The sequence below is a fragment of the Scophthalmus maximus genome, chromosome 8 (genome assembly GCF_022379125.1).
Source record: "Scophthalmus maximus strain ysfricsl-2021 chromosome 8, ASM2237912v1, whole genome shotgun sequence".
Classification (NCBI taxonomy): Eukaryota; Metazoa; Chordata; class Actinopteri; order Pleuronectiformes; family Scophthalmidae; genus Scophthalmus; species Scophthalmus maximus.
Window position 1 is genome coordinate 24,767,160 of NC_061522.1, and position 12,425 is coordinate 24,779,584.

At 42.1% G+C, this 12,425-nt stretch overlaps 1 protein-coding gene across 1 annotated transcript in view; it reads right to left on the reverse strand.

The window, feature by feature from the left end:
• The window catches only part of chrna8 (cholinergic receptor, nicotinic, alpha 8), a 40,291-nt gene extending 38,013 nt beyond the window's left edge, over nucleotides 1-2,278 (reverse strand). Inside the window, exon 1 of the mRNA XM_035638253.2 lies at nucleotides 1,724-2,278. Coding sequence (XP_035494146.1) covers nucleotides 1,724-1,793 — 70 coding nt within the window. The 5' untranslated portion in view covers nucleotides 1,794-2,278. The remainder of the gene's footprint in view (nucleotides 1-1,723) is intronic.
• Between the last annotated feature and the right edge of the window lie 10,147 nt (nucleotides 2,279-12,425).

Genomic DNA, 12,425 nt, shown 5'->3' on the forward strand with positions numbered 1-12,425 from the left:
GTTTAGAGCACAGTCGGTCTTTAACGTCCAGTTAACAGATAGTAGTAGAAAACAATGAACACACAATAAAAAAAACCCTAACACAAGAAACCCTTAACACATTACATATCATTTTCCTCTTTTGCGAATATAAAATCATTGATTAGTAAAGCTTTAAACTAATGTTTAGTCCATTATTATGACACACCTCAAGCTCGATAAAGGACAATACAAGTGGACAAAAGAAGACATGAAGCTTAAAACCCCCTAGAATTTCCATCAATCGCCTCTCCTCTAGGGTGAGGAAAACATTTTTCTATTTTTATTTTCAATCATGACACTCAATGACTAATGAAATAACCGATTTTTTAACTGATGTTTTCACTAGTGCAAATCCCTAATCAGCTGCAGTGGGAAACACTTATTTTGTTCACAGGTTAGCAGAGCAAGAAACTGTTAATAGATTTTTTTGAAGGCAATTAGACAAACACCCAAGCTGAAGCAGTGAAGATCAGTAGAAAGAAGTTTGAACATTGTCTTTCTTTCACATATACAGTGTATATTTTTTCAATTCTATCAAGTGATAGCAGATATTGTCTCACTGCCTAGTCCAGACCACATGACATACTGCACCCAGAGAAATGTTATGTTGTCCTACAGACTCTTACCAAAGATTTGTGGAACACTAACCATTTTTTGAAGAAGGAAATCCTTCACTTTGCTCAGTGACGAAAGAGGCAGTGGTCAATTTGGCACGAACTACCCTCCATGCATTTTTCTGATATAGAAAGTTGTTGTATGTTGTATGTCTGGGGATTTGGTATCATGCTTGTTAACCTCTAGAGATTCTGTGAAAATGCTCTTTAAACTGTTGCAGTGAGGCATCCCAATCCTGACATATCGGAGGGAAAAAACAACCCAGACAACTCTTGTTTGCCTTTTTAACAGCAATTAAGTTTAAGGTGCTGTCCTCCTAAATCTGATGTAAGTGTCTGTTGGGAGAGACTGAAACAACAAGGGCTGAAGCCTTGTTACTCATCACCAGTTTGCATGTTGGACATCTTTTTTTCTGGTCCAATGAGAATGAGAGTACCAAAGCAAAATGTGCATATTAAGTGCGAGTAGAGACATAAAATGGGATTCTACAGACATGCTACAGAGATTTAACCTCCTCTGAGGCTCCTCTGGTGTCTCTCTCCACTGTGGTCATGCACTGAACAATCCTTTAGCTGCAGATTACACTGAGGGGATGAAAGGCCCCAGTGGACTTCATGCATCGCCCTCCTTATTCTGGGCCAGATGTTGTCGGTCTATGGAATAAGGCTCGCTGCGCGCGCGCGTGCGCGCCCACACGCACATGCGCAGACACGAACCCATGCTCATACAGCAATTTATTAAACCGTGACACGAGGGATTCAGCTTCAAATATACAGCCTCATGACATTAAAAAAATATATCATGAGAAATATTTACAGTTGAACCCTTTCACAGTTGTGGATAAAGACGTTCCTGTGACGCGGGATGTGCAGCGAACCCCCGAACTAAGCCGAAGTCTTTCTTAAGTACAGCTCTCGTCTTTCTAACAAGTTTTGACAAAAAACTAAAATAACTATATTAAAAAAGAATATATATATAAATATACATAAACAACTAAATGGAAGAAAACCCCCATTTGAATTCATTTGGCATCTTTTGACACCGATGTGGACACAAAGACAGACTGACGGCCCCTTCGGTGACCCACCTTGACAGCAGAAGGTCGCCCACAGGTAGAATCCAATCAATACACATCCTGTGGACTTCCGAGGCTCCATGTCTGCGGCGGAGCACAACTCCGTCTGTGGCCCGCTGTCAAACTTCAGGGAGGGAGGACCGCTCGGTCAGGCGGCTGACGCGTCTCTCTCTCTCTCGTCTCTCTCTCCTCGTCTGATGCTGGACTGGACGCGCGCACACACACACACACACGCCCGACGCGTCTCTCGTTCTATTTGAGTGGCCTGTCTCCTCAGGAGTCAGCGTGGATTCCTCTCTCTGCTCCTCCCCCTGCGCTCAGCTGCAGTTTTATATCAGACATCTCGGGTCTCGGGACGTCCATGTGCGGTGATGATGACAGCCACCTGTCCGCCAGCTGCTGCTGATGCTGATGCTGCGCAGTGCCTTCAACTTTCGTCAAGGTTTGTCATCCTCATCTGCTTTATGGACAGTGACTCAAGGAAAGATGACAACGCACACTCTCAGCACGACAATTTCCAAGGTCGACAGGCTCCGCCCCCAGAGACTTTGGAAAACTTGTATTTATTTATTACTCATTTAAATGTTTCATTATAAACTTGCATGCATACCCTGCGCTCGAGTATATTTGTTCTACATTTGTCCTGCCACTATCATATTGACACTTTTTTTGTTTTTTACACAACATAAAACATGTCTTTTGGTGTTTGGCTCCCACTTTAATGCTGTGCCTAGCTCTATTTGCCCCGCTGTCACTCTCTCTCTCTCTCTCTCTCTTTCTCTCTAACTGTATAGCCATAGTCACCAGGTCTGAAAAGTGAAGCCAATGCAGAAGTGCCTTAACCCTGTAATTTTTCTGGAATGACCAATAGTAGGCGACTCCACTGGTTGCATAAAGAGGTCTGTGAGAAAATGACTCTACTTCTCACTTGACTTATAATGTCAGTAAACATTTTGGTGATGGTTCAATCTCTAGTTTCAAGTCTTATTCAACACAACATGATGTTCATTTAGTAAATTATGGCGAAGCATATTGTATGCATTACAACATGGATACAGCATGATTGAAAGCTTGTACCGTCCAATCGGTGCATGGTTGAGGGTGTAGGTCGATGTGTTTTGGAGTAGCTCTCAGGCAGTCGGCTCCGGCAAATATGGTTACATCTGGTTCCGAAAATATAAGATTGCACTTGTCAAAATACTATTCATAAGGATTTTAAAACAGCGGTCCTCAAACTGTTGGGTGACGTCACGGTGGGTTGGCACTTGGCTGCTCAGGAAGAAATCCTGCCCGCATTGGTGTCCCTTTAAAACTTCTATAACATTTTTACCGTCCTCAGCAGGCAGGCAGGATCCAGCATTTTGGTAGAAGATGCCGCTTTCACTGTGCACGTTTGCAACAAGTAAACAGTTCTCCACTGGCGGACCTCAGCTTGTCAGCCTGTACAGGCGCACCCCCCTTGACAAAGGGACTCCAAAAGTTACCCTCCCAAGTCATATTCCCACCAAGTTTGGTGAAAATCTTTCCATGCGTTGCTTAGTTATTTTGCACACACACACACACACACACACACACACACACACACACACACACACACAAACCAGGCAAGTTCAAAAGATATTTGCAGATCTGCATGTGTAGATGCTTTTTCTCTCATTCACCTCCAAACTCCTGTCATTCCTCTTAAAGTATCCTCCTCATGCACCTCCTCTTCTTTCTCCTCAAGCGACCTCGTCCACTTTTGTAATGAGTCAGCTCTTGACAATATAAACCGTTACATAGCCCCATCTATCACTATCCTGTCTTTCATCCAGGGGCAGCTGAAGAAACATACCTTATTGGGGGCTGGAGAGATACGTTTAAAGCCCAAAGCTGAACTTCAAGTTGCTCATCTGACTCATGAGACAACGGATTTTTGGCAATTTTGCTTCTCTTTTGGTGATTTTGAGCTTTTTTGTGGTCCTGTTTGAAATGTAAGACAGAAACTATCACAACAAAGACAGGAGGACACTGCTTTCCTGCTGAGTTTGGTGCTTTTGTTTTGTTGTCAAAGACAAAAGATTTAAATCCTGTGGACAACTTTTCCAAACCCCAGGCACATCAGCATTCCCAAATGTCATCAAGACCAGATAACTTTCCCTTCCGTAGAGAAGAGTAAAACATTTGGTAGTAAGGGGGTAGGTTTTGTTTCATTTTGATCTAGTAGAAATTAATGCCAAATGAATGTTGATCACCCAGTGAGAGTGAATGCCCGTACAAGGTTTTACCACCGTTTCTATCACTCTCAATCTTCATCACTCTCTTTTTCTGGGTTGAGTTTCCACAGTTCCACTACCAGGGAAAAAGCTACAGATAGCAACCATGAAAAACAAAATCACTATACTCTTCCTGTTTTGGTTGCACAGTGATAGACAAACTTCCTTTGTGTCATAAAGCCAACCTTCATTTTTCTTTGAAAAACAGCAGACAGGATTGCAAAGTGAAAGTGAGGCTTAAGGTTGGGGCACATCAACACCACATTAAACAACTCACATTGACAAAGACTGCCTGCTGTGTCTGCTCTCATCGCATGTGTCTTGCTGCGTCAGGCAAACAAGATTGTCCCCGGAACACACAGACGAGAATAAATCCAACGGCCAACTAGCTCGTACGTTCTGTGCCTGCGGGAGAGGAGTTAACTCTCCATACCAGCAGGGGGCAGTAGTTTGTAAACGTCATTCAGAAAGGGAAACCAGAAATTATTTTCCTGTAATGTCATACAGAGGAGGCCTCTCTTGGGTAATGTTGATCAGTTGATCCTCCACATCTTTGTTCCAAACAGCCATGTCGACCCAGATTGACAGATAGATGAAGATGAACTGGCTGCGAGCGGACCTCTTTAGTCTTGTGGGTGTGTACCCTCTTCATTCATCTCGTTTGATTTCTTTTCGTACTTCTGTTTCTCTTCTCATGCTCCGATTTGCTAAATCTAAACAGGTAATCAGAGTCATCTCTTCCATCAGCAGTCTCCAACACCGATTCAACATGTTCGATCGGCAGTGAAGCAGCTTATCGACGAGAATAGACGGCCAACAATTTTGACAGTGCTGAACGCAGTGCCACGACTTGGACTATCGACACTCCTCGACGGTCAGATGAGTTCAGACAGCCAACCGTTGCTTTGGTGTGTAGCACCCTTTATAGGGAACCAGTCTAATTGCTGATGGTGTCATTATTAGTTAGCGAATATACATTGTGCGATCAACCTTTATTTCATAATGATAAGGTAAAGCAAAAAAAGCAAGCAAAAATGACATTTTTGAACCCATGTTGATAAAAGCTCATCTCATCACATCCTTTTGTAATCAGGTCTACTCAGTTCTGCTCAGTTCAGTCGGAATATGGTAGCCTGGCATAGCCAGACTATTACTCAAACCCATATTAGTCTGGGACCTCTCGGTTCATTTTCGATTTCAAGAGGCAAACGCAGACGAATCATGTGACGTCTGTTTGGCGACGTGAAAATGTCAACAAACTAGAGCGTGCAGAGAGAAGATGTCTGTGATGATGATTCCACAATGTCTGTGAACCACTGTTGCTGTTATTGTGGGAGAAATTTAAAGATATCGGGTACTTTTAGTCAAATGCTCGTTCGTTGGCGGCAGCCATGGTTCTTTACAATTGTGATCGGACCTGCAAGTTTTCTGCCGTGGAAATCACTTGTCCAATGGAAGAGATCCAGACCGTATTCTGGCAAGGCAAATTTAAATGAGCTCCCGGAATGCGTCTAGGTCCCAGGCTAGGAACATGGGGCTTCAGCAGCCTGAATTATACAAATCAAGCACATAATCTAACCAAATTTAATACATTTCTGTTTTGTTCTTCAAATGCACAGTCTGGAGCATGTGTGCAATAAGAGGCAATTTCCTACCAATCGTAGGTGAATAGACCCTTAAATCGGTGAATTAAGTCAGATTTTTCTGGTCATCATCTTGGAATTCAACACTTAGAATTTTAGCATCGCAAACATCGGCCATTTGACCCAACATTTTACACCGAGGACACCATCCATAGATGTTTCCCTACTGCGTTCTCAGCAGCAGTGGTGCAGATGATAAATCAATTTAGATGAACACGTTTTCACATTAGCGTGCACCACTGGAGGCGTCTGTAATCAGCGTGGCAGCCGTCCAGAGTGGTGAATTTTTTGGTGCCAGTTGTTGAAACATATTGCATCAAATAATTACCTCTAACGAGACATTCGCCTGAGCGTCATGCATGGTGCTGTCAGCGAGAGGAAAAACCTCCTCAGGGCACACGGGCAGCACACCTTACACTGTCCTGACACGATACGCAGTGTGTGTGTGTGTGTGTGTAGGTGGGGGTTGGCAGGGAATCATTGGATAGCCTCACTAGCATTAACAGAGATCTTTCAAGTTGTTGATTAGCGTGATGCACTGATGATCTGTTTCCTGACGCGTTCGCTTACTCAGATAGGCCACCCCCGCTTTCTTTGAGTTCTCTCTCTCCATTTGTCTTCCTCTGAGTCATCCTTTCCCTCACTCACACTTTCTCTTGTCTTCTCTTTTCTTTTACTCTTCACCCATCTGCCACAACCCCCTCAACCCCCCTGCTGTTTCTACTTTCTGTCCTCCCTCCTCCTCCTCCTCCTCCTCCTCCTCCTAGGCCGACCATCTTTCTTCTCCCTCTCCGTTTCCGTCCCTCCACTCGTCTGTTCTGCACTTCTGCAGCTCTGCTTGTGGGCATCAGATGCACTGATGTCCTCAGACCATTGCGAGAGCGCCTGCAGCGTTTCCCTAGTTCTCACTATCTATCACTCTCCCTCTCCCACATTGGCTCCAGCTTTAATGTGTGTAAACCCCCACCTCCCCTATTCTTCTGTTTCTGTCTCCCTCTGGCTTCAATCTGGACACATGTATGTGGACTGCTATCGGATCAAATTAAATAAATGTCCTCTAGGCTGAGCTTGGAGGACTTTGGCGTCGGAACAGGGTGTATTTGAGAGTGTGGACTTTTGTGTGTTTTTCTGTGTGCACCTGTTTTATTATGCGTTGTCTCTTCTAGTCAAACTGAAAGAGACCCCCTCCCTTTATCACCCAAAACACATTAACATACAGTGCACAGCCTCAAGCCCAATGCCATACACATCATAAACATGTAAGCAACATCTCATGCAGAATCATCAAGCATCAAGGCGGACTCCTGATTTATGCTGAGGTTTATGCCGTTGCATATGTCTCAGCATACTTCATCATCTTACATCAAAATGTACTGTACGTGTACAGGCCAAGTTCACGTCATAGACTGCAGCAGCTGTGTAAGAAGAGTTAAGAGAACTGTTGAAGGGGACAACTACTCATGCTTATCTAGACCATCAGGATCAAAGCAGGATTACACACATGAAGATTCCAAAACAAACGTAAAAGTCCCTGAATAACAATATAAAATGATGTACACATGTATTTACACATCCACCAACATGGAACAACCTTTATTTACTTGGAATCCTATTTCAATCCAGCTGTATTTTTGTGGAAGCTGCAGAAATCTGCAAAAAAATTAAAAAGAAATGAATAAAAACGCTTTTCTGAGGTGGAAGGGTCAATGTATCAATAAAAGAAAAGTGCCTCAGCCTCAACAAATAAATCATGACCTACAGTACATGAAAGATTTTTCTGTTCATGAATGCAGTGATGTAATGTGACCTTTGCCGTGTCCACCAAACATTTATTTACACGTGATGGGACTTGTGGCCTTCGGCTGCAAAATCCATAACCATTAGGCCTAACACAGCTACTCTCTCACGGCAGTGCAAGATGTAATCCTTCTTCTGTTAACCCTTTTCTCTGCCTCCTTGGCATCTCTATCCATTTCTTCACTTTCTTTTTTCTTGTCTAAGTGAGCGAAAAGAGAAGCATTCACAGACCACTTTTCACTCAGACTATCTTCCCTTGTGACAGAAGACATTAAAGCTAAAGGTCATGTTTGAAGTCGGGCTGTGATTGCTTCGAAAGGCAGGCCAACACCTACAGACGTAGAGGCAGAGGTGAGCAACCAGCACTTACAATGACCTCTTCACAGTGCTATAGTGCTCGGTGTTATGCTGGGAAACACAGGTATGACATTTTATTGCTTTAGTCCCTTTGCATGATCAGTTCTCTCCCGGAGCCGCTCGCAGCCACAGAGCCAGGAATCCGACTCCACTGTAATTTCCCCATTGTCCACAACCTGGAGTTGACTCATTAAGAATGCATGTGAGACTGATTTGTGGAGAATGGGTGTCTCAATCCAGATGAGCTTCAATTTACACTGGTGACAACAGACGTGGCTCAGAAAATTGAGTCGTCACATATGTGCCCAGATGTAAGCCCAGAAAGTGCTTCTGTGAACACCTTCAATTCTTTTCTTGTTATTTGGAACTGGAGCTGTATGTCGGTAACACAGGAAATAAAGTCTGCTCGTCCCAAATGAATACCAAGAAGAGGCTGTCTGAATGTTGTTCAGCACGAGCTGTTATTATGTGTTTTGAGCCGGGGTCTCTGTTGAGCAGTGCCATGACTTTAAATTGTATTACTCCACACAGGGCCCTATACATAATCACTCTCTGTGGGCCCCCTGAGAGAACCTCCACTTAATACATAGGACAGTCTCTCAACCAATGTATATGACCAATTTTTAATTTATATTATGACCCTAATTACTTAGAAATCCCTAATTTAAAACTAAATTCAAGGCTTTCCAGTAGTTTGTTATTTGTTTTTATACCCGACGGCTGCCTTGAGTAGTAATAATGGCGGCGCCATACATTGCTACAGTTATGAAGCAGCTAATGGTAGAAGGTAGCATGGACCAAACATCTCCACTTTTTTAAGTTAAAGTATTTGTTGCACGTGTGGACACAAAAGAGACTTCCAGGCATGCATGGGTTTTAACCATTCTTTTACTCCAGTTCTGGAAATGCGGAGACACACACACATCAGCACAACATGTCTTCACACTGCAGGATGTCTGGTCGCTCGCGGTTCACTCATTTACCACTTCTATATAACTGCGCTCAAACTCTCAAAACGGCACTCACACTGACGATATTTAACTCACTCATGCAACTTAAATTATAGTAGGCTACAGGTGATTGTACACTTGATGTCTCCAATAGCTCAATGAGGCATTTTTACAAGTGCGTTATACTTCGCCAAACTCCGGTGTAAACTCCTCTTTACAACAATAAAAGCTCCATACTCTCGCACACGCTGTACATCTGTGTCGCTACTCTAACACACTTTACTCTTGTTGGTGCTCACCTGGAAATGCAGAGACACACACACATCAGCACAACATGTCTGCACACTGCAGGTTGTCTGTCTAACGAGTGACGTGTGTTCCTTCCCGCGTCTCACCCAGAGGACCCCTAAGCTGCCCAAATTGCCTGAGTTTTACCCATTCAAATCATCATCGGCTTACTACAAAATTACAGTTTAAAGGGTTAAAATCCAGTGTTTATTCACATATTGCTGTGAAACATGCAAGTCCAGGATAAACCGCATAGTATTTGTGCATTTAATTGTTGCAATAATTACCGGAATGTTAATTTGGAAGATTAAATAGAGATATGAAAGAGATACTGTGACAAAATATGTTTATTTTTGGGTTCATACTATTATGTGTTTTATGAACATTAAAACATGTCTGGAGGGACAGTAAAGACATGATACTGGCTAACCATAAAATGGACCATATTAACAGTACAGTTATTCAATATAACTGAGGAGGATTCAGTGAAAGGCCACTGAATCCTTTTGCCATCTTTTCTTTTCTTGTTTCAGTTATCTATACAGATGTCCATGAGGGATGCCTTATCCCGGTACCCATAACAAAGGCAGGTCAGGTTGGATTCTGTCTGTTCCTGATTGAACATTCAATCACTTGGATCAAACTGCCCTGTGCTGTGTGGCAAATACTTTAATCGCATGTATTACGATTGAAGTAATACTAATCAATGTATTGCTGTTATGAAACAGGGGTTTACACACCTAATTCAGTTTTTTTTTTGCTAAATTTCTGGAAACCTGTTAAAATTTCTTTGGCATTTGGAGGGAAACTTGTTGTAACTGTAACAATGACAGCACTCTAATGTTAATACTTTTAATATCACCTCTGTGCCCAAGTACATGCTCAGAGAGCTACTAACTTGACCTCTTTTTCACATTGATAAAACTGTATTTGTTTTATTAAAAATTGCAATACTGTTACTTATACTCATTTGTCTATTTTTTGAAAAATATTTCTGGGCATTTTGAAGCCTTTATTTGACGGGACAGTATTCAGCGTGAAGGGGGGCGAGAGTGGGGGTAGACATGCAGCAAAGGGCCGGGGTCCAGCTGTTGCATGAGGACTCAAGTGAGCTAACCGACGCCCCACTCATTTCTTTCTTTGATTTTTATATAAGTTACATGATTTTTTTAGGGGTGTGGATAGGGTGTGTTTAATGTAGAGAATGAATTATGGTTCACAGCTGATGTCCCTTTTCATACAATTTAGTTGTATTATATAATGAATTTCCCAACAAGAGGAAATGAACGCATGAAATACGTTTTTAGTGGAAAAATAAGCTCCCATCTAAATATTTTGGATGTTTGACATACAACCAAAAACCTGGAAGCTTGTTTTTTTCATGGGGATTCCTGAGGGGTTCACACACACACACACACACACACACACGCACACTTACACACACATACACACACACACACACACCTGTCTGCCTGAGTCAGATGTGTAGCAGTGAATAATAGAAGAGAAGTACTGAGGTCAGACTGTTCAAGTGCAGAGGAAACAGGGGAGAGGCTTTCACTTACGCATGCCAACCACTTTTTATAAGACAGAGAACAGAAACACAAGGCTATGATGTCACCAGGCAATGACAATATTTGTCGGGTGACAAAAGCCTTTGGGCTCGACAAGAAAGTTACAGCAGGTCAACTGATTGGACAGTTGGATTAAAAAGGAATGCTGAAGCTGCTGATGATGTGCCCTTTGGCAAAACTTACAACTCAGGGGGAGATAGAGAGAAGAAGATAATGTGCTGATATATGTATATGACCTATAATAGCCCACCACCACAAAAATTTGCTCAAAACCATCAAAGATTTCTTCTACAACTGGACATTGTAAACGTCACATACATGTGATGATTGTGATTTTAGTTTTCCCTCTCCCTGTGCGTCTGCATTGCTCTGCCAGACACTGATGGCTAAACCTCATACATTTACTCACCCAGGTTGGTGTTGGCAACCAGAATCTATCATTAGTGTAAGAACATGTTCACAAAAAGGTAGTTTTTAAACACAAATCTGTGCGACAGCGTCTTAATAAGTAATGTGTCTTTTTACCCTGTCAACTTCCTGTCCTCATGTACCAGACTTAATTATTTTTTTATTGCATTTCTATTTCTAGGATGACAGTTTTTTGGCAGATCCAGCTGCTTCTCTGACAGAAACAGATGTTTGCTGCCATGTAGTGGTGATTCTATGTACTTACAGCCCAAAAAACGCAACCCATGCCATATGGTCTGATGGTTCATGTCAGATTAAAGATCAAAGTAAAAACACTTAAGGATAAGATTTTATTCAAGAATAAAATAAATTCATCAAAATGAATCCATCAAGCTTTTTCTGATCTCAAATGCAGAAAATATCTGTAGGAAAATATATCTATAACAAGCATTTTGATGTGGATGAATTCCTAGTTGGGTCCCATTGCAGCACCATTTTGTGAAAACATGACCTTTTTTACAAGTAGAAATGATAAATATCATGAGTGACACTGATTGTCGTTCAATTGTGGTTTCATATAACTCTGATCATTTCTCCTGTCACGTTCATCATGCTCAGATGTATTAACAGTTTTAATAAAGTTTTTATTGCAAACTCATCAGAATGAATGTGGCAGAATTAATCAGCGACAACATGACATGACCTAAAGTAAGAGTTTGTCCACACATACTTACAATACTTCCATCCTGCTATGGAGAAGACACAGATTGATAAAAAATAAATCACAGTCAACCAAACACAATGATCACCATCATTCCTGTTAAATCAGGCAGGAATGTCAAAGTAGTGTCTTCTACTAAGACCTAAGACCTTTTCTACTTCAACGCCAACCTATTCATACTTGCAACGGGGCAGGGCCCAAAAAGATCCCAAATTATTTTGGCTAATCTTCTCTATTCTATGCCTCATTTGAGAGCGTAAAGCCACACATTGGGCTTTGGGCTCTGCGTCCTCACCTCCATTGACAAAACCATATTTAATGGATTGTATTTACATACACATTTAATCTTTTTTAGGTGAAATAGTAACGCCACCATCGTCGTTTTTTTTTGCTTCAGGAACTTTTCCATCCTTCGCCACACCACAACCTGCAGCAGAGGGCCGGGGTCAGAGTCGAGGCTGCGGCCGCTGCAGGAGGACTCTCTGTACTAAGAGACACCAAAAGAAACCCTCTCCAGAAATTTCTAATGTGTTTATTACTGCACGGTTTTTATATATATATCTCACACAGTAATAAAATAAAACAATGTACTGTTACACACATTATGAAAAAGCTTCCACCATCAATTTATTGCGTTATTGTGGATTAAGGCCTGCCGTCAGAAGCAACCATTCTGCACCTGCCTGAACTCTTCAAAGGACAACCGGGTTATTTCAAAGCA